The sequence below is a fragment of the Poromitra crassiceps genome, assembly GCF_964638095.1.
Source record: "Poromitra crassiceps genome assembly, chromosome: 13".
NCBI lineage: Eukaryota > Metazoa > Chordata > Actinopteri > Beryciformes > Melamphaidae > Poromitra > Poromitra crassiceps.
Window position 1 is genome coordinate 45,905,297 of NC_139644.1, and position 22,567 is coordinate 45,927,863.

Below are 22,567 nucleotides of genomic sequence, written 5' to 3' on the forward strand. Positions count from 1 at the left end.
GACGTCATCATCTTGGGCTACTGGAAACACTGCTCGTCATTTTTCACAATTTTCTGACATTTGATAGATCAAACAACTAATCCGAGTAATCGAGAAAATAATCATCAGATTAATCAACAATGAAAATAATCATTGGTTGCAGGCAGCCCTAGTACAGAACTAGAACATGAACTACTGGGCCAACAGACAGACCATGTGATGCTGTAATGTTACCTGTCATGGAGCAGAAACGCTGAATTCAGGTCTTTTAAATGTGATGAGGTTACAGTGAAGGAGGTTCTAGTCATTGTTAGTTTGCTGCCTAGCAATTCATATAGAACATCAAGAGAGGAAAGCAATCTTCTGTTTTCATTGACAGGCTAAGGATCAAATAGAATGTTTTCTTTTTCTTTCTGATTTTCCCCGTGCTGCTCCGGTCGTGCTCCACTCTCTGCCGATCTGGGGAGAGCGTAGAGTAGCACCATCCTCCAACACATGCACAGTTGCCAGCCGCTTCTTTTCACCTGACAGTGGGGAGCTTCATCGGCAGGACATAGCACGTGGGAGGATCACGCTATTCCCACTAGGCGCCTCGACCGACCAGTGTAGGCGCTAGTGCCAATAGAAAGTTTTCTTATTGTCTCGTAGCTCTGAGTGAACGGTTGGATCATTATGTTAAAGGATATTTTCGTTTTCTTCTCAACCTGGACCCTATTTTCCACACTGCATGTGTCTCAGGGACTCATCGTGACATCACTTTTTCAAATTGTTCGAGTACTGACTGAGATAGCCTTGTTTACAGCTCGAGCAATATCGTCAAACAACTACCAAAGTGACCCACTCCGGCATTTGTGCACCGTCATTCCACGTTTGCTAAAACTGCTTGTTTTGCCGCTGGGAGACTCAAACTGTCATTATAGTGTCTGACAACATGGAAACGTATGAATTAATACACAGGACAAGATGTTACTATCCCTTGTGCCAAAATCCGAGGAAAAACACATTTAGAAGCCCAATCCAGAATAAAACAAGCTAACAGGCTAACAAACTAATAAACAAGACACAAATCACCAGTTACCTACCCTAGCCAACAGCAGTATGAAGTATGTCATTGGGGTTTTCACTGGGAGACTCAAACTGTCATAGTGTCTGGCAACATGGAAACGACTCTATACATCCTAGTTCCTCATTGCGCGGCTCGCGACTTAACACATTGACTGCCAGCCGTTTTTTTCTTGCTGTAGGTAGCTTCTGCCAAGCCGTTTTTTGAGGATTGTGGCTCATTTTACAAGCGCCGAGGATTATTTTCTGCTTGGAGTTTGTGAACATACAATATCTCAAAAGTACTAATAGAATGTGTACTTTCTCTGTCTAAAAGAGTTAGTTTGTAGAGTTAGTAGTTATGTAAGCATTAGCAGTTGAATACAGCATGGTTTTAGCATTAGAAAAAATATTCAGAGATAAACGGCTTTTTGTGAAATTCGATAGAGCTGTCACTTTAACCATTCATTTTTGGCTCTCTCTCTCTCTCTCTCTCCCTCCCCCTCTCGCTCTCTCTCTCTCTCTCTCTCTCTCCCTTCCCCTCGCTCTCCCTCCCTCTCTCTCTCTCTCTCTCTCTCTCTCCCTCCCTCTCGCTCTCCCTCCCTCTCTCTCTCTCTCCCTCCCTCTCGGGAGGGAGACGCACTAGGTTTAATCCTAGTGAGAGGGGGAGAGGGAGAGAGAGAGAGAGAGAGAGGGAGGGAGGGAGAGAGAGAGAGCGAGAGAGAGAGAGAGAGAGAGAGGGAGAGAGCGAGAGGCAGAGTTGCTTCAACTCCTCCCTCTTCTTGGCTGGAGCGGCCGTCACAGTCTCAGTGCTTTTGCTGCTCCTGTGCCTGTCTGCAGGCTGCTGTTTGAGGAAGTCGGCATGGACTCGCTCGCTTCTTGGGAGTTTTGGTTGAGAGAAGCTTTTGCGATTCTGGTCATATTTATGCTGCGTGTTTCAAAGTGTGTTCCACCTGTAATGTATTATGTAAATTTGCAATCCCGCATCGCCAGCAATCAGCGCGAAAACGAGAGCGTTTTCCCCCAACCATTTTCATGAGAATGTAATACTGTAAAATCACACATGTGGTATACCTGCTTCACTGCCCGTGTGGCCTCAACTATGTCGGGAAAACCAGTCGTGCTTTACGCACAAGAATATCAGAGCACCGCAGCAATATCCGCACCGGAGACGAGCGCAACCCCGTAGCTGCACATTTCAAAGCAGCAGGCCACAATGTGAGCTCGCTCAGATATGTTGGTATTGAAAAGGTGTCCAAACCTCACAGGGGAGGGGATCTGGATAGGCTACTGCTGCAGAGAGAATGCTGGTGGATTTTCTCGTTGCGCACAATGGCTCCTAACGGCCTCAACGAGGAATTTGATTTAAAACCTTTTCTGTAATTTTGATTTCTTTTTCTTGTCATTATTTTGCTATTGTTTATCATTATGCTTTGCACCTTTTTTCGTCTATTTGTGCACAAATTGATTATTATTATTATACTCCTCCCTTTATTTCCAGAGCCAATGAGCTGGCAGCTGGCTACAGCCTAATCACATTTGACACTGGCACAGCCTATATATACACCCCAGCTTCATTTGTCATCCATTTCTTGCCTGATGAAGACCTATACGGTCGAAACGTTGTATTTATGTATTTATTGAAAGGGTTGAAATAAACCTGGGAACATCAACCAGTGTGCGGACATTCCATCTTTTCATTTATAATACTGTAAAATCGCCTCGCCATTTCCTTGAATGGCTTGCTCCCTTTTTCTTTGATTTCGCTCGTCTGGGGGAGCACTGTCAACACTTAGTGGGTCGGTAAAATAGATTATACACATTCAATACCTCCAATAATTGTATAGGAGACGTAAAAGGGATTGATCAACGCCCCACCGTCAAAAAAAAAAAACCGATTTTTTTTGACGTATCCATACGTCGCTGGCAGTCAAGCGCTGGATTTTTTTTGACGTATGCATACGTCGCTGGCAGTTAACGTGTTAAGCTTTAGTTGGCGTCTTTTTTTTTCTTCTTTTTTTCCCCCTGCTCTCCCCAAAATTTCAATAAAGCTTTATGGCATATTGTTACAATACAACAATACTGGTGTTGACAGTAATAGAAGGTGCCAAATCATTCAAAACAATAAGCATTTTGCTTTTAGGAGTATTGTGCCAGCGTGCAGCGCTGTTCCAAAACGTGCCAACGTGTGTCGTTGCCTGGGAAACGCACATCCCATAATACAACTGTTCGCATCCCATAATAGTATGATGATACTTTGGATGCCATTGCGAACATAGATGTGAACAGGTTAGCTAAAACTTTAGCATCGCCAGCGACGGCCCCCACCGTTGCGGTCGGGGTACGTTTCGAAATCCCTCCAGGCCTGAAAGATTTTCTAGGGGAAACTTAGGGGAAAATAGTGAGGATCACTGCTATACATGAATATTATTCTCCGGGGTTTACTGTCGGACAGAGAAGATGGGCGTACGAACAGGTGAGGAAAGAGAGAGGAGCAGGCAGAGACAGAGGGGCAACCAGCAAGACAGGGAAGCTCGCGCTGTGTCACCACGGAGGATTTCCCCTCATCTTATATTGCAGTTACAGTTTGACCACAAATGGTGGCTTTCTTGAGATGCAAAGTTATTTTTTACATTGACAAACAAAATGTGTGTGTACCGTGGTACTATTCAAACGTCTGTCTCCACATTCACCACTTTCATATTCTGTTAAGAGGCTGGTACGCTGAGAGGCAGGAAGTGACGTTCACTTTGGCTTTTTGACTTTTGACCCTCCTAGACCCGCCCCTCCTAGACCCGCCCTCAAAAGCAGCAGGGCAGTGAAGTGGCACAGACTCATTTATGTCATATGAGTGCAGAGATTCAACATCATATTTGAGGGTGGGGAGAGACTAGGTCACACCTAAAACCATAACCAGTGCAATCATTTTGTTTCACTGCACTGTCCAATGGTGGAAAGAGTACCAAAATACTTAACTTAAGTAGAAATACTGTCACCTTTACCTGAGTCAGACTTGCTGGTGTTCGAAAAAAGAAAAGCAAATTTAACCTAAAGAGGACCTTTTTAGAATGAATTGATCAACATACTGCAACCGTGTTTTCAGAAATGTAAAATAAAGAAGTCACGGCCTAATCTGGATCTGTTTGCTTCACTCATCATCACAACTATGTTGGCCAGTTTCCGATGTGAAGCTACGCTAACATTTGTACTTAAGAGTTGCAGTTTAAAATGCAGCAACATGTGACCCACTCAACGCTGGCGTTTCTTTCCCAGGGTGCTGTTCCCCCCGGCTCGTATGATCATGGTGCCTCCACGTCACTACTGCGTGGTCGCCAACCCTGTCGCCCACGACGACCAGGGCCAGGTCCTCTTCGACCAATCGGGTCAGGCCAAGCTTCGCCACGCCGACCTGGAGATCCGTCTGACGCAGGACCCGTTCCCCCTCTACCCGGGAGAGGAGGTCCAGCAGGTGGGTCGGTTCTGACAGCGCGGAGGCGCTCTGAACATTCTGAAGAGCTACTGCCAAAGTTCCCTTAAAGCTGGAGTGTGTAACTTTTGTAGTGCAGAACCTTTGTCTCCCCCTTCTGGTGAGAGTATGTGCGCTGCAGTCATCTGGTGTCCCTGGCTGTTTTCTTTGCTCTTTGTTGTCACACCAAAACTGGAAACCATTTCAACGTGTTGTTTAAACACTCTGAGCAATAACATACAACACATTATGACTTAAAGGCTCAGGAACACACGGAGGAAGAACCACTTCCCAAACTCAGGAAATGGGACCATCCCAGCAGCACGTGAATGCAGCATTTGTCATCGGCTACGCTACTGCGTCAGTGATGTAAAATACTACTGCGTCAGTGATGTAAAATACTACTGCGTCAGTGATGTAAAATACTACTGCGTCAGTGATGTAAAATACGACTGCGTCAGTGATGTAAAATACGACTGCGTCAGTGATGTAAAATACGACTGCGTCAGTGATGTAAAATACTACTGCGTCAGTGATGTAAAATACGACTGCGTCAGTGATGTAAAATACGACTGCGTCAGTGATGTAAAATACGACTGCGTCAGTGATGTAAAATACGACTGCGTCAGTGATGTAAAATACGACTGCGTCAGTGATGTAAAATACGACTGCGTCAGTGATGTAAAATACGACTGCGTCAGTGATGTAAAATACTACTGTGTCAGTGATGTAAAATACTACTGCGTCAGTGATGTAAAATACTACTGTGTCAGTGATGTAAAATACTACTGCGTCAGTGATGTAAAATACTACTGCGTCAGTGATGTAAAATACTACTGCGTCAGTGATGTAAAATACTACTGTGTCAGTGATGTAAAATACTACTGCGTCAGTGATGTAAAATACGACTGCGTCAGTGATGTAAAATACGACTGCGTCAGTGATGTAAAATACGACTGCGTCAGTGATGTAAAATACGACTGCGTCAGTGATGTAAAATACGACTGCGTCAGTGATGTAAAATACGACTGCGTCAGTGATGTAAAATACGACTGCGTCAGTGATGTAAAATACGACTGCGTCAGTGATGTAAAATACGACTGCGTCAGTGATGTAAAATACTACTGTGTCAGTGATGTAAAATACTACTGCGTCAGTGATGTAAAATACTACTGTGTCAGTGATGTAAAATACTACTGCGTCAGTGATGTAAAATACTACTGCGTCAGTGATGTAAAATACTACTGCGTCAGTGATGTAAAATACTACTGCGTCAGTGATGTAAAATACTACTGCGTCAGTGATGTAAAATACTACTGCGTCAGTGATGTAAAATACGACTGCGTCAGTGATGTAAAATACGACTGCGTCAGTGATGTAAAATACGACTGCGTCAGTGATGTAAAATACGACTGCGTCAGTGATGTAAAATACGACTGCGTCAGTGATGTAAAATACTACTGTGTCAGTGATGTAAAATACTACTGCGTCAGTGATGTAAAATACTACTGTGTCAGTGATGTAAAATACTACTGCGTCAGTGATGTAAAATACTACTGCGTCAGTGATGTAAAATACTACTGCGTCAGTGATGTAAAATACTACTGTGTCAGTGATGTAAAATACTACTGCGTCAGTGATGTGAAATAGTGGATACATACTGTAGCTGCTACTGCGACAGTGATGTGAAATAGTGGATACATACTGTAGCTGCTACTGCGTCAGTGATGTGAAATAGTGGATACATACTGTAGTTGCTACTGCGACAGTGATGTGAAATAGTGGATACATACTGTAGCTGCTACTGCGACAGTGATGTGAAATAGTGGATACATACTGTAGCTGCTACTGCGTCAGTGATGTGAAATAGTGGATACATACTGTAGTTGCTACTGCGACAGTGATGTAAAATAGTGGATACATACTGTAGTTGCTACTGCGACAGTGATGTGAAATAGTGGATACATACTGTAGCTGCTACTGCGTCAGTGATGTGAAATAGTGGATACATACTGTAGCTGCTACTGCGTCAGTGATGTGAAATAGTGGATACATACTGTAGCTGCTACTGCGACAGTGATGTAAAATAGTGGATACATACTGTAGTTGCTACTGCGACAGTGATGTGAAATAGTGGATACATACTGTAGCTGCTACTGCGTCAGTGATGTGAAATAGTGGATACATACTGTAGTAGCTGCTACTGCGTCAGTGATGTGAAATAGTGGATACATACTGTAGTTGCTACTGCGTCAGTGATGTAAAATAGTGGATACATACTGTAGTTGCTACTGCGACAGTGATGTGAAATAGTGGATACATACTGTAGTTGCTACTGTGTCAGTGATGTAAAATAGTGGATACATACTGTAGTTGTGAACGTTACACAGACCCCGCGGAATGACTCGTTTCACTTCAGCATTTCATCCTTTGGGTCCAGTAACATTTGGAAAGTATAGAAGAGCCGCATAAGTGAATCATTTATCCCCATTCAAGTTAGCAGAAGGCTAACCGGAAATTAGCCGGCTAGGCTGGGCGGAGGTCTCTGGTGGGAATGCCCACGGACAACAGCGGATTGAAAACTCCGGTCCTACTGTGGAATACACCAGAGTTATGTGGCAGCGATAAGCTTAATCACCATCATGGAAACTGGTTTGGCAATGGCTTCAATGTAACAAACATTGATTTATATGTAAAAGTTACGCGCTCTAGCTTTAAGCAAAGATGCCCACTGCTGTGGAGGTACCTGCTCTGCTGTGGAGGTACCTGCTCTGCCGTGGAGGTACCTGCTCTGCCGTGGAGGTACCTGCTCTGCCGTGGAGGTACCTGCTCTGCCGTGGAGGTACCTGCTCTGCTGTGGAGGTACCTGCTCTGCCTATAAACAAACAGCAGCACTTCTGCATTTTCAAGCTGGGTGTGGGACACATTTCTTCTTCCACTGGACATTTTTGATATTGTTAATGTATCAATATCTGGACACTGATATATTCCTTTGGTTTAGTGGGGAACTGGATCGGTGACGATATTGATGCTACAGATATTGTCTGTGCAGCATCAGTCTCAGCTCTCTCTCTGTTGCTGCTGTTCCTCCATGTGTCTAACCCCCCTCCACTCTCTCTCAGGACGTGACCCCTCTGCAGATCGTGTACCCGGACACTGCTCTGCGCCTGCAGGCCCTGCTGGACTTCGAGGAGGAGGGAGGAGGAGAGAAGAGAATAGCCGGAGACGAGTGGCTGTTCGAAGGCCCGGGTGCGTCTCTCTCCCTGCCTGGAAACTCACCTGTGTTTGCAGAAATCCCCCCAGAACAGTGTCTATTCCCCCAGGATGTTAGCATTTAGACCAGGGCGTTCAAATGTATTGTAAGAAAATTAGGGCTGTCAGCGTTAACGCGTTAATCGCGATGCGAGTAAGGGCCGACCAGAACGCATTTTTTTTTTTTTTTTATCACGTTAATCGCATGCCGCTATTTTGTCCCTTCGTCGCACCCGTACTTGTAGTCAAGCCGTTCGCAGCGGTTTCCTGTCTTCTGCCTGTGGAGGCATGGAAGAGCAAGACAGCAATACACTTCTAAATGGCTCGTTTTGCTTTAAAAAACTCCCCAAATGGCACAGTGGACAAGTCAAGAGCAGTAGTTTGCACCTTGTGTAAAACGGAATTAAAATATCACCGAAGTACATCGAGTTTGAGCTATCACGTAAAAGCTAAGCATACCAGAGCAGCTAGTGGCCAGTTAGCAGGCAGCTAGCTAGCGCAAGACTCATCGCTCATAGGGCTTTCACACCGGCAGGGCTCCGTGCCGGTTCCGGTTCCCGAACCCAAATTTGAACCGGCCGGCGCGTTCAGACCGAAAAAATAATTGGTTCGGAACCTGAAAAGTTGGTTCTCAGTGGAACCAAAAAAAAATTGTTTTTTCCTTGGGAACCGTGACATCATCAGTGGGCGTGTCTCATTCTAGGCTGTGAAAACGAGCAGGAAGGAGAAGAAGGCAGTGACAACATGGAGAAAAATAATTTGCAGTGGTCTCCTGAGGAAACCAAATGTTTAGTGGCGATTTGGGCATCTACCGAATCTCAAGAAAAGCTAGAAAGCAGTACAAGAAAGAGCAAGTCGTATGCCGAACTTGCGGAAGAGATGGCCAAGGCTGGGTTCACTCGAACGCCAGACCAAATAATTAATAAACTTAAAAAACTACCGAATAATGTCCTCCCACTATGGTTCCGATTAAACTGGTGTGAACACGGGCTGGTTCGCCAGAAAGCTCCAAGGTTCTGAGACTCCAGAACGGAGCCGGAGCCAGAACCAGAACCGTGTCTGTCTGAAAGCGCTGTCATTCTTCCTTCAGAGTCTCGGATGCGTGGGTCCTCTAACCACTTCGAGGTCGGCTCCAATGGCTTCACGCGATATACACGTTATCAATACACAGTTTCCAATACCGAGCCATTATTCACATGGAAGTGCCAACGTTTTTAGCTCAGATACAGCCTTCTTCGGCTGTGTCATTTTGGGTTTCGACTGCTCCACAGTGCCGCCGCCGGAAGTATCAGTTCTGGAGCGTGTACTGCACTGTTTACAATTGTGCATTTATTTTCTATTCAAGATATATTTTGTAGACATTGTTACCTCCTGTCTACATTGCACTTCTATTGAACTTCATATGGATGCCTTGTTGTCCTCATCACATCAACTGTGATACTATAGTTGTCTACATTTTCCTGTCATACCATATAATTAATAGAACACTTAATTTGTATTTACCAATTATTTTCTAGTCCTTAATTGATGGGATAGCCTATTTTTTTTAACTTTTATGGCATTTCTTATTTTATGTGCCTATTTGATGTATTTGCATGTTCCTGCCCCGTGTCTTTGTTTGGTGCTGCATATGGGCTGGACCCTCTGATTGACTGACTGCACACAGTCTGGGGGAGTGTTTTGCCTGATAGCTCAATGTCTCTGATTGGCCTCATCTAACAAGGTGTAGGCTATAAGACCTGTGGTGTTCTCTTCTTCTGTATTTTAACCTGATGATGGTCGATAGACCGAAACGTCGTTAATTAAAGTTTTTTTTGCAAGTAATTGACAGTGTGCGGGACTCCTCTTTACTTCTATTGAATTGAAAATAAATCTAAAATTCAAGATCACAAAGTACATTTATTTGCATTCATTTGATTCCCAATCACGACACACTGGTAAGAATTATTAATATCTAATTAAAAATGCTTTGAAATGCAAAATAATGGCATTTTAAACATGCGATACAAAGATGCGATTAACTATAGTTAATCGCAAGATTAATCGATAGGGTTAGGGTTAGGATTAAGAAAATTTATCGTTTGATGGCCCTAAAGAAAATGTATTAAGTTGGCGAACAATTAAAATAATCAACATTGAGTTTTACTTTCATTCCAGCTGTAATTTTGTCAGATGATCGAATTTAAAAATGAGATAATGAGAAAACTAATGTGTGACCTTTGACCCTGACAGGCACCTACATCCCCAGGAAGGAGGTGGCGGTGCTGGAGACCATCAAGGCCACGGTAATCCGGGAGAACCAGGCCATCCGGCTGAGGGCCCGCAAGGAGGGCGTGGACCGTGGGGGCGTCCGCAGGGTCACCGGTATGCTCACAAAACCCATAGGAAAACTCACTTCACTTTCAAACTTATCTCCATATTCAATGTTCTCTGGATGAATATTAAAAAGAGGACAACTTTAAAAACAGTACTGCAACATGCTACAAATACTAATTTATCATATCAATCACAAGGTGATTTGACTTTATTAAAAAAAGAGACAAAAAGGGTGGTTTAGTTTCTTGAAACTAAGGCTAGTTTTAAGACAACAAAAATCGAATTAACAGCATCAAAAATGAAGTCAAATGCACCTCTAGTCACTGGTACACTAGACTACGGTAGTAGTTTAGGACTTCTCAAATTCTGAATTGGATTCACTAATTATCCCAGTTAGAGATGGTATAAAAGGGCTATTGTAATCACAGCCTTCACTTTCAATGTTAGTTCAATACTAAATCAACAAAAATCTTCCAAAATAAAGTACACAATAGAATGGAAATTATATTCTACTATTTTAGTACTTTTTTTTTTACGATTTTAGTATTTAGTGCCATTTTATTTCTATTCTATTGTGTTTCCATTGTTTGCCTTATATACGTACATCTGAGTATATACATATTACTGTTTTGAGATTGTCCCCAATGACTTGCTTGCACTTTCTTATATGAATGAAATGTGAATTTTTGGTCCAAAAAACAGGCTAAAAGATGCTATTTTTTCGTGTCAATGGCTGTCATTTTATTCACACAAACTCTGTGTGTGTGTGTGTGTGTGTGTGTGTGTGTGTGTGTGTGTGTGTGTGTGTGTGTGTGTGTGTGTGTTGCAGGTGAGGAGTGGCTTGTGAGGAAGGTGGGGGCGTATCTCCCGGGCGCTCATGAGGAGGTCATTGACATCGTGAATGCTTTCATCCTGACTGACAAGGTGACTGATCAGGGATCAGTTCACACAGGGGGGCACTGTTTTAAACAGCGCCCCCTCCCCTCCCGGTCATGTGACAGGTGAACACCACTGATCAGGGATCAGTTCACACAGGGGTGCGCTGTTTTAAACAGCGCCCCCTCCCCTCCCGGTCATGTGACAGGTGAACACTGGACAAGGGGCGAGGTGTAACCGCTGCAACCGGTTCCATAAAAAGCCACAGGGTGCAGCAAAATGCACCCACCCTGAGTGTTTGCTGTAGTTACTCCAGTTAAGTCCAGTTTAAATGGCCTGTAAACTGACACAGCCACACCTTTGTCTAAAGCTCACTCAAGCAGAGACAACCAAATCACATTGCTGTGGGCGGAGCCTGCTGCTACTGCTGCCGCTCACCTGAACAGAATATTCCCCACTCCTTATTTTTTCATCTTGCTCTGAACTTTGAACATCAATCAATCAATCAATCAATCAATCAATCAATCAATCAATCAATCAATCAGTCAATCTAGCCTTTAGAGTGGCTATCTGTTCCACCATTCTCCCATAATGCATCACAGGCCAGGGCAGCCAGGTTTGATAATTCAAGCTTACACCACAGCCTGTTGGTAAACAGTCAATGCAGCTCTGTTTGGTCTTCAAGCTCTTCAGGAGACTGCAAATGCTTCATTGACTTGATGTTGAGATAATATCCAAGAGAAGAGTAGTGCAGGAATTAGGGATGTCAAAAATGAAACATTTTCTTGACCGACAAGCGACCCTCATTAGCCGACTATTGATCGGTTAACCGAGAAGATTAAAATGCGCTATTTGACGACTGTGCCCCATTAAACAATTACCACAACAAATACTTGATTAATGATTAACATAACATGATTAATGCACTCATGCACTATGCAGGGAAACAACAACAACATGATTATGAGACACTACCACACTGATGTGACCCCGTGACATTTTTACTTGCATTTGCGCTGCCCACTCACATGGCATAGCACGTGTTAAAGGGCACGTGCATCTTTTCTTTGACCGTTTAACTGATGGTATTAATCGGTTATGTTGAAACTGTCGGTTATCGGTTAAACTTCGGGGGAGTGGTGGCCCAATGGTTAGAGAAGCAAACTTGTGACCGGAAGGTCGTCGGTTCAATCCCCGGGACCGGCAGGATAAATCTGGGTGGGGAAAGTGAAAAGGCAGCGCTTGCCCCTCCCTCATTACCACCACTGAGGTGCCCTTGAGCAAGGCCCTTAACCCCAACTGCTCCAGTGGAGCTGATCAGTGGCCAGCAGATCAGACTGTGGTTGTACTGGTCAGCTTCCAGGTGTGAATGTGTGTGTGGATGTGAACAGGGCGCTCCTGAAAAAGAGAGCATTGCTCTCAGTGAGACTCCCCCTGTATAAATAAAGGTTAAAAAAAAACTGTTATTGGTCGACATCCCTAGCAGGAATCCTCTCTTCTCTTGCCAGTGGACTTCTCCTCCTATGCACCTGTCCACAAGAAGCTGGACATTTAGCATGGCATTAGCCTCTAATGTCAAGATAATACCAGAGGTTTTCAAAGTGGGAGGCGGGCCTCCCCAGGCGGGCTCCAAACAGCTTCACTGAATAGAAGTGGGGGGAATATATATATATATATATATATATATATATATATATATATATATACACCGTATGTATATGTGTGTGTGTATATATATACAGTATATACTGTGTATATATATATAATCTCTATCATTAGTTATCAATGGGAGATCACAGAATAGCCTAAATGTGTTTGCTTTGGTTAAGGAGATAATGCAGAGATACAGTAGTTTTGGGGTATTTTACAGTTTTCTCACTTTCCAAGAGTCAGAAACTAATAAGTTCCTTCGGACAGACCTTTTCATGTAGTGTAGTCGAAATATGATAAACGGCAATATCAGGCTAACTTTGCTCAATTGTCGAGTGCCTATGGGATAACAATCATGATCCCATAGGCACTTTCTTCCCAAGCTTTGTCTGAGGGGAGACTCCGTCTCAGACGTTGAAAACACCTGCTATATACAATAATACTATTAATAATTGAAATTCTAATAATTCACGCCTACTTTGCATGTTTGCACACAAGCGATACACTTATTATGAAAACAGACTCAGAAAATAACGAACTGGGATTTTCTTTTCGATGCTGTTTTTAAGATTCAGTCATTGAATTGAATTCACAGCCACCGGAGGTAATTTTCTTTCTTATTTTTTTTTAACAAGGGCACCCAGCTCCACCCAGCCGGTGCATCACTGCCGTTAAACAAGTGCCCCCTCTGTGTAACAGTAGAATGTATTCTCATATGAATATAGTTGTTTTTCTTGTGAAACCACTGCTCTCCATCTCATCTCCCGCTCCCCTGTGTCTGCCTGTGTCTGGTCAGAAAGCGCTGCATGTCCGCGCCCTGCGCGCCTTCAAGGACGCGGGCGGGCGGGACCGCCGCACGGGGGAGGAGTGGCTGGTGACCATGGCTGAGAGGGAGGCACACATCCCCTCGGTGAGCGAGGAGGTGGTGGGCGTGGTCAACGTGACCACCCTGAGCAGCCGGCAGTACTGCGTCATCCTGGACCCGGTGGGCCCCGACGGCAAGCCTCAGCTGGGCCAGAAGAGGGTGGTGAAGGTGAGGAGGACCAAGCCCCAGGCTGTTCTTCATCATGCCAAATCATTATGCAAGACCATTCAATGCATAGGTGGACATAGTGGATGTAATGTAGCAGGGTTAGGTGCTGCAGGAGTCCTAAAACAAGGACGTTAGCAGCATGGGATATTTGCATTGGGATTTTGGTTAGATGCCTGAAATAAGGTCCGTGGTTAACAAAAAGTTTTTGAAACTGAGACCTTTATGAACACCCCTTTTTTTGTTGTTTTATGTTTTGCGTTTTTTGGAAAATCTCAAATCATCAACACATCATCAGTATGGTGTTCATTTGTGAAGTTTATCCTGTGGAACACAGAGGTCTCAGGCATCTAACCAAAATCCCCATTCAAAAATCCCATTGACGTCCAGACAAGGAAACCGAGCACGATGCTAACTTCCGAGTTGTCCTACAAAAATATGTCAACCCCTCGGAATTCAAACCAATCCAAAGAGGCTTTATTTGCATGACCATAGTGAAGAACAGTATTACCACAGCACATAGTACAAGGTAGTACTACAAACAGGGACAAGTACGGTTTTTAACATGCAAACAATAAAACATACTGTAACATGGCATTACAGTTCTCTCTCTCTCTCTCTCTGTCAGGGTGAGCGTTCCTTCTTCCTGCAGCCAGGAGAGCATCTTGAACAAGGCATCCAGGATGTTTACGTGTTGTCAGAGGAGGAGGGCCTGGTGCTGAGGGCTGTGGAGGCCTTCAATGACACTGAGCAGGTGAGCAGGACACATCCAGGATGTGTTGTCAGAGGAGGAAGGCCTGGTGCTGAGGGCTGTGAAGGCCTTCAATGACACTGAGCAGGTGAGCAGAGCACATGCAGGATGTGTTGTCACAGGAGGAGGGCCTGGTGCACAAGTTTCAAGTCAAGTCCCAAGACTAACTGTGCGTTCACACACACCAACGTGGTTCGAATGATTTGCTGCAAATTATTTAAACTCGACTGAAAGGGGCGATGAGGCGAAAATCATGTCATTCGTGCTGCGAAAGCTTGCATCGCTCTTTGTGATTTTACCGTAAAGAAAACAAAATATCTAGGACTTTTCACTTCAATAGGTTTTAATAGGATAAAAACTTATGAATTTGATTCGTGAGTTTGATTCCTATAACCAGTTTCAACTTCAATAAATGCAGTCATTCCATACAAATTCAGAAATCATAATTTAAATTCAGCCGTCTGCTGGAACAAATTTCATCACTTTCAATCTAAGCCATTTACACAAACACAAGACCTCAAGTCAAGACTTTAGAAACCTGTTCAAGTTGTTAAAGTCAAGTCAGCAGAAGTCAAGTCTCAAGTCTTCTCTTCATGTGTCAAGTCTCAAACAATTAAAACTGTCCAACTGTGTCTGTCCCCACCTCTGGAGGAGATGTCCAGTTAGAAAATAAACTGTCCCCACCTCTGGAGGAGATGTCCAGTTAGAAAATAAACTGTCCCCACCTCTGGAGGAGATGTCCAGTTAGATGTCCAGTTAGAGGAGATGTCCAGTTAGAAAATAAACTGTCCCCACCTCTGGAGGAGATGTCCAGTTAGAAAATAAACTGTCTGTCCCCACCTCTGGAGGAGATGTCCAGTTAGAATGTAATGGCTATAAAGCAATCAAGTTCCCCTGACAGTTACAGTATGTGGAAGTTGCACCAACAACTACAGGACCATCATTATTTTTTGAACAAAGTAGGCTTGCCAGTTCTACCAAAGACTGCTCCCCTCACAGTCAATGATGTGTTAACTGCCAGAAAGTAGTGATTATTAACCTTGTAATACAGGCTTTCACCGTCTAATTAGTCTGGGAAATAAATGACTCCTTGACATGTATGGCACCTTGCTTCTTGACGACGACGACGACATTTCTGACGACAACTTTTCCGCTCCCAGACAACGGCTACCAATCGTCTGGGAACTTCTTGTCAGAAATAGTGGTCTGAGCACATTACCAGAAATGATGCTATCGCCGCATTATCGTCCATAGTGAAACAAACTGGAGATAAAGATAATCACTTTGTAATATGGAGCTTTTTAAAACATTGAACAACGTTATGTTTTTTGATTCAGTTATATCCGTTTACAAGCACACCACTTCTGCATGTCACCGGCCCTTCTGCACGAAGACTGTGGATTGGTTCTGCGATGCAGGGTTTTTTTTTACCTCTCAAATCCTTTCCACCCAGTTATAACAAACAATGAAACGTTGGGAGGAAGTTTCTGAGGTTGAGCTGGTGAGGAGGGAGGTGAAGTGAGGAGATGGAGAGGTCTGTGCTTTAGAGAGAAGATGGTGAGCTGGTGAGGAGGGAGGTGAAGTGAGGAGATATAGAGGTCTGTGCTTTAGAGAGAAGATGGTGAGCTGGTGAGGAGGGAGGTGAAGTGAGGAGATGGAGAGGTCTGGTGAGGAGGGAGGTGAAGTGAGGAGATGGAGAGCTGGTGAGGAGGGAGGTGAAGTGAGGAGATGGAGAGCTGGTGAGGAGGGAGGTGAAGTGAGGAGATGGAGAGGTCTGGTGAGGAGGGAGGTGAAGTGAGGAGATGATGAGGTCTGGTGAGGAGGGAGGTGAAGTGAGGAGATGGAGAGGTCTGGTGAGGAGGGAGGTGAAGTGAGGAGATGGTGAGCTGGTGAGGAGGGAGGTGAAGTGAGGAGATGGAGAGGTCTGTGAGGAGGGAGGTGAAGTGAGGAGATGGAGAGGTCTGGTGAGGAGATGGAGAGGTCTGGTGAGGAGGTGAAGTGAGGAGATGGAGAGGTCTGGTGAGGAGGTGAAGTGAGGAGATGGAGAGGTCTGGGCTTTGGAGAGAAGATGGCAGTGAGATGACGATTTGTTTTATTTTTATTTCAGGCTTGCTTACTTTCCTCTGCTCGCTGTTTCCTGGTGTCTGTGTGTGTTCTCTCTTCTCTCCCTTCTCCCCCCTTACCTTTCTCCTCCTCTCTCTCTAATACTGTATACGTTGTTCACTCCTGTTTATTGATAGTGCTTAGGTAGACATTCTCTGTGAAGCCCTCTGACGCATGCTTGTGAATGAGGGCTATACCATTAAACTTGACTTGCGGGGGGGGGGAGGGGGTAGACAGGCATGCAGGGAGGGCAGGGCTGCTGACAAACCTTGAGCTTAAACATATTTGTATTGTACCGGTCTGGACAGCTCATCTGGTGCAACCAGCTGCTTACAAGAAGAGGAATGCGCACACAGACTCACGCACGCACGCACACACAATCTGACTACACACACGCACACGCACACACACACACACACACACACACACACACACACAATCTGACTACACACCCACACACACACACGCACACACAATCTGACTACACACACACACACACACACACACAATCTGACTACACACACACACACACACAATCTGACTACCTTCCAGATCTAATCTTAACCCTCAACACAGGTGCTCCAACCTGCGGCCCTCGTGGTGGTAGGCACTACCCGGGTTAGGGTTACCAGCTACCCGGGTTAGGGTTACCAGCTACCCGGGTTAGGGTTACCAGCTACCCGGGGTTAGGGTTACCAGCTACCCGGGTTAGGGTTACCAGCTACCCGGGTTAGGGTTACCAGCTACCCGGGGTTAGGGTTACCAGCTACCCGGGTTAGGGTTACCAGCTACCCGGGTTAGGGTTACCAGCTACCCGGGGTTAGGGTTACCAGCTACCCGGGTTAGGGTTACCAGCTACCCGGGTTAGGGTTACCAGCTACCCGGGTTAGGGTTACCAGTTACCCGGGTTAGGGTTACCAGCTACCCGGGTTAGGGTTACCAGCTACCCGGGTTAGGGTTACCAGCTACCCGGGTTAGGGTTACCAGCTACCCGGGTTAGGGTTACCAGCTACCCGGGTTAGGGTTACCAGCTACCCGGGGTTAGGGTTACCAGCTACCCGGGTTAGGGTTACCAGCTACCCGGGTTAGGGTTACCAGCTACCCGGGTTAGGGTTACCAGCTACCCGGGTTAGGGTTACCAGCTACCCGGGTTAGGGTTACCAGCTACCCGGGTTAGGGTTACCAGCTACCCGGACGCCGTAGCAATGAGGTTTTTCTGTCCTTTGCTGCTGCTGCACCATCCTCCTTTACTAACACGGCTAACTAACCCCGTCTCCCCCGACTGTCTTCTCTTCTCCTTCTCTCGCTTCCTGTCCTCTCATCCCGTCCCCTCTGTCCCCCATGCGCTCTCCTGACACCATGTCCACTCATAACCACACCCCCTATTAACCCCTCCCACCCCCTCCTCTCTCTCTCTCTCTCTCCTTCTGCCCCTCAGTGCCTCTCTCCCCCTCTCTCTCCTCCGTGTCCAGGCCTTCCCCCTCCCCTTCCGCCGCTCCAGTGCATCTCCACGCTAACCCTTCTCTCCCTCGTCCTCCTCTCTCTCCCCCGCTCTCTCTGCCAGTGCGACGAGGAGGAGGAGGAGGAGGAAGAGGAGGAGCCGATGGACGAGAGGGCCAAGCGCTCGCGCAGGAGTGCGCGCGGCGTGGCCCGGAGGCCCGGGGACCGCTGGATGCTGCGCGGCCCCATCGAGTACGTCCCCCCCAGCGCCGTGGAGGTGGTGCTGAAGAGACAGGCCATCCCGCTGGACGAGAACGAGGGCATCTATGTCCGCGACATGAAGACGGGAAAGGTGGGTGGCTGCTAGCATCAAGTGGAAAAATAATCACATGACTTTACTAATTCAACAGCAGCAGCAATTAGCTCCCTGATTTTCACTTTGTTTTCGTTGCGTACGACCTTGTGAGACAGCTGGATTCACGCAAGATGATAAGATCGATCACGGTCACACATCAAATCCATCTGGTCACGCTCCAATCTCTTAGTTTGAATCTGAACCACCAGTGGTTCACACCAATCTCTTAGTTTGAATCTGAACCACCAGTGGTTCACACCAATCTCTTAGTTTGAATCTGAACCACCAGTGGTTCACACCAATCTCTTAGTTTGAATCTGAACCACCAGTGGTTCACACCAATCTCTTAGTTTGAATCTGAACCACCAGTGGTTCACACCAATCTCTTAGTTTGAATCTGAACCACCAGTGGTTCACACCAATCTCTTAGTTTGAATCTGAACCACCAGTGGTTCACACCAATCTCTTAGTTTGAATCTGAACCACCAGTGGTTCACACCGATCTCTTAGTTTGATGAAGAGTTCTAACTTTTCATAAGGTCGCACAAATAAGATAAATATTCCTACATCTAAAAATCAGTCTCGTAAATTTAACAATCAATTTGAAATATCAACTAACGATTGAATAATTATTGCATTTTCAATATCAACATTTCATCTAAATTAAACTACAATAATATACATTTAGTGAACACTGAATTAATAATATTGCTCGTCTTAACGCTCAGTTCCGCCACCAGATGGAGCCAGCTTGAGGAAGTGCCACTGTGTGAAAAGACTATTCCACATAAACAGTAGGATATTCCCTACATATGATGAAAACACCAAGCAGGCATTTGATGGGGGTTCAGGTTGAAGTAACACAGCAGACTTGAATTAATAACTTGAATGTAATTAGTGTATTTGAAATTGTAATCTACTCGTGTACTGCTCGTTACTGAAAAACACAATAGCATTACTGTAACAACTAAATGGACGATGTTTCACAGTTGGTTACTGAGAGGGTGTGTGTGATGGTACTGAGAGGTGCGTTCCCCTCCAGGTGCGTTACTGAGAGGGTGTGTGTGATGGTACTGAGAGGTGCGTTCCCCTCCAGGTGCGTTACTGAGAGGGTGTGTTACTGAGAGGGTGTGTGTGATGGTACTGAGAGGTGCGTTCCCCTCCAGGTGCGTTACTGAGAGGGTGTGTGTGATGGTACTGAGAGGTGCGTTACTGAGAGGGTGTGTGTGATGGTACTGAGAGGTGCGTTCCCCTCCAGGTGCGTTACTGAGAGGGTGTGTGTGATGGTACTGAGAGGTGCGTTACTGAGAGGGTGTGTGTGATGGTACTGAGAGGTGCGTTACTGAGAGGGTGTGTGTGATGGTACTGAGAGGTGCGTTCCCCTCCAGGTGCGTTACTGAGAGGGTGTGTGTGATGGTACTGAGAGGTGCGTTACTGAGAGGGTGTGTGTGATGGTACTGAGAGGTGCGTTCCCCTCCAGGTGCGTTACTGAGAGGGTGTGTGTGATGGTACTGAGAGGTGCGTTACTGAGAGGGTGTGTGTGATGGTACTGAGAGGTGCGTTTCCCTCCAGGTGCGTGCGGTGATCGGACGCACCTACATGCTGACTCAGGACGAGGAGCTGTGGGAAAAGGAGCTGCCTCAGAACGTGGAGACCCTGCTGGCTTCACATAACGACCCGCTGGCCGACCGCTCGGACCGGACCCACGTCGGCTCCGGCAAGCAGCGCGACAAGACCAGGGTGGTCGCCTACAGAGTGCCACACAACGCCGCAGTGCAGGTCTACGACTACAGGGAGAAGAGAGCCAGGTAGGACTCAGGAGGCATGTTGGGAGGAGAGAGCCAGGTAGGACTCAGGAGGCATGTTGGGAGAAGAGAGCCAGGTAGGACTCAGGAGGCATGTTGGGAGAAGAGAGCCAGGTAGGACTCAGGAGGCATGTTGGGAGAAGAGAACCAGGTAGGACTCAGGAGGCATGTTGGGAGGAGAGAGCCAGGTAGGACTCAGGAGGCATGTTGGGAGGAGAGAGCCAGGTAGGACTCAGGAGGCATGTTGGGAGAAGAGAGCCAGGTAGGACTCAGGAGGCATGTTGGGAGGAGAGAGCCAGGTAGAACTCAGGAGGCATGTTGGGAGGAGAGAGCCAGGTAGGACTCAGGAGGCATGTTGGGAGGAGAGAGCCAGGTAGGACTCAGGAGGCATGTTGGGAGGAGAGAACCAGGTAGGACTCAGGAGGCATGTTGGGAGGAGAGAGCCAGGTAGGACTCAGGAGGCATGTTGGGAGGAGAGAACCAGGTAGGACTCAGGAGGCATGTTGGGAGAAGAGAGCCAGGTAGGACTCAGGAGGCATGTTGGGAGGGAGGGATTGGTGGATCATGGAGGAGGTGGCACTAGGTGAAGGTTCCCACGGGTCCTTGAAATCCTTGAATGTTTCTGAATTTGAGGGGGGATCAATCAATGCCTTGAAGGTTTTTGAAAGTAGACATGGGTCTGTGGGTCATTGAAAGGGCTTGAATTTGTTTTGTGCAAGAATAGAAATTCAAGTTCTTTTGATGTTTTGTTTTTGCTTATTGTTAGTAAATGGGCTACGTCTGCTGTCTGCATGTTTGTCTCCCGCCCTCTGTCCGTCCTTGTTTCACATGCCACCTCCCTCCACAAAGTGCACGTAGTGTGTGCGGCGCGCAGGAGGGATTAAAGTATAATCAGGTCAAACAGCGGCAAGTAAGTCAGAAAGCTAATGTTAAACGATGGCTTTATGCCAGGATCAGACTACACGATATTTTTTGTCGTTCACGATGTCACCATGTCAGACGAGACCATCATACTGCCATAAATTCGTGACATGTCTTGGTCGGGAGACTGGCCACACTACAAGTGTCTTCTCGCTTAACACCGACAGAGCATCGCATGCCACCGTCATCACGTCGTCTGCTGTCGTCAGCGAGTTCACTGGTCGTCGGGGAGGCGGTCCTGTGAACGAAATCTCCCAGCATGCATTGAGGCCAATACATTGACAAGAAATAGCAACCAAATCAGCCTAAATAGGCTAAAGTGGTAGATAGAAATAATGTTTATGTTAGCACAACATGCAATTGTAGAACATTTCAATATTGGACAAAATAAAACATTGAAATCAAAACACAACCCTATGTGAAACATGTATGTAATCCTGGTGCTATATATATCCCTCACAGAATTAACGTTATTTGGATAAGTGACAGCCTCTACTGTGATGCACTGTGATGTCCGCTCCAGCCTCCAATAAGACTTGGCTTACTTCATGTGCACGCCCACTATTTTCTTGCCAGCTGCTGCGAGACGAGAAGGAAGAGAAACGAGCATGCAGCCGACTCTGCTGAACTTATGTTATTTGTAGTGAGCAATGCCCATTGCCCAGGCGCTTAAACGCAAATTAAAACACCCTGGCCTTTTTCTCTTTTATTCTTTTGAGCAGAGCGGAGCGGGTGAAATCTGTATCGAGCGGGGAGGCGTTATTTCGAATGCACATAGGTTACGCAAAAACCACCTGTGCCCGCCTACGCAGCAGTCAAGCGCCGGGATTGGCCAGGAGCAAGTCTTTTCTCTTCTTTTGACAGCTGGAATCTCCCACAGCACAAATCAATTTCATCAACCAACTGAATTGCGGACATTGAAATTAATTATTAGTGTATTAACGCCAATGAAAACGTAACACAAGCTTTTAACACACAATCGATTTTTAAACATTTATTTCAAAACATATTGTAAAATTCAGGCCTTGTCAGCGAAGTGACATGTTGTTTAACCTGCAAATGAAAACTATAAGCGGGGAGCGGTCTCCCCAGGACCTGATACCTGTCTTCCGGGGTGTCACACTAGGCGAAACCATGTCAAAAAGACTGACATGCCAGTCTTTTCGTCAGGGCGTCGTGAGGCGTCCTAGACGTCCCGACGCTGGTCTTTGATTATGTCACACTACAAGAGGTGAAGACGGCCGATCGTCGTCCCCGACGGTCATATTCGGGCCCGACGCTGAAAATCTGTCGCGCACGACCAAATCGGTCTAATATCTGGCTGAATTCGTGTAGTCTGAACCAGGCATTACTGATAATCAACCCACTTTGTATCGTATATAATCTCTGTAATATAAGCACATGGGCAGTGTTTACCTTCTCTCTCTGTTTACCTCACAGAGAAAAATCTGTAGAAGAGATCCGTAGAAGTCCTCACTCTGGGTGTGGTTGGCAGGGTGGTGTTTGTTTGTTGAAGTCCTCACTCTGGGTGTGGTTGGCAGGGTGGTGTTTGTTTGTTGAAGTCCTCACTCTGGGTGTGGTT

General features: G+C 46.0%; 1 protein-coding gene across 1 annotated transcript in view; it reads left to right on the forward strand.

Annotated features, from left to right (window-relative positions):
• mvp (major vault protein) overlaps positions 1-22,567 on the forward strand; it is a 67,316-nt gene that overhangs the window by 12,838 nt on the left and 31,911 nt on the right. Inside the window, exons 3-10 of the mRNA XM_083649136.1 lie at positions 4,294-4,489; positions 7,609-7,735; positions 9,971-10,102; positions 10,884-10,978; positions 13,377-13,613; positions 14,239-14,364; positions 18,029-18,256; positions 19,832-20,067. Of these exons, the coding sequence (XP_083505262.1) occupies positions 4,294-4,489; positions 7,609-7,735; positions 9,971-10,102; positions 10,884-10,978; positions 13,377-13,613; positions 14,239-14,364; positions 18,029-18,256; positions 19,832-20,067 (1,377 nt within the window). The remainder of the gene's footprint in view (positions 1-4,293; positions 4,490-7,608; positions 7,736-9,970; positions 10,103-10,883; positions 10,979-13,376; positions 13,614-14,238; positions 14,365-18,028; positions 18,257-19,831; positions 20,068-22,567) is intronic.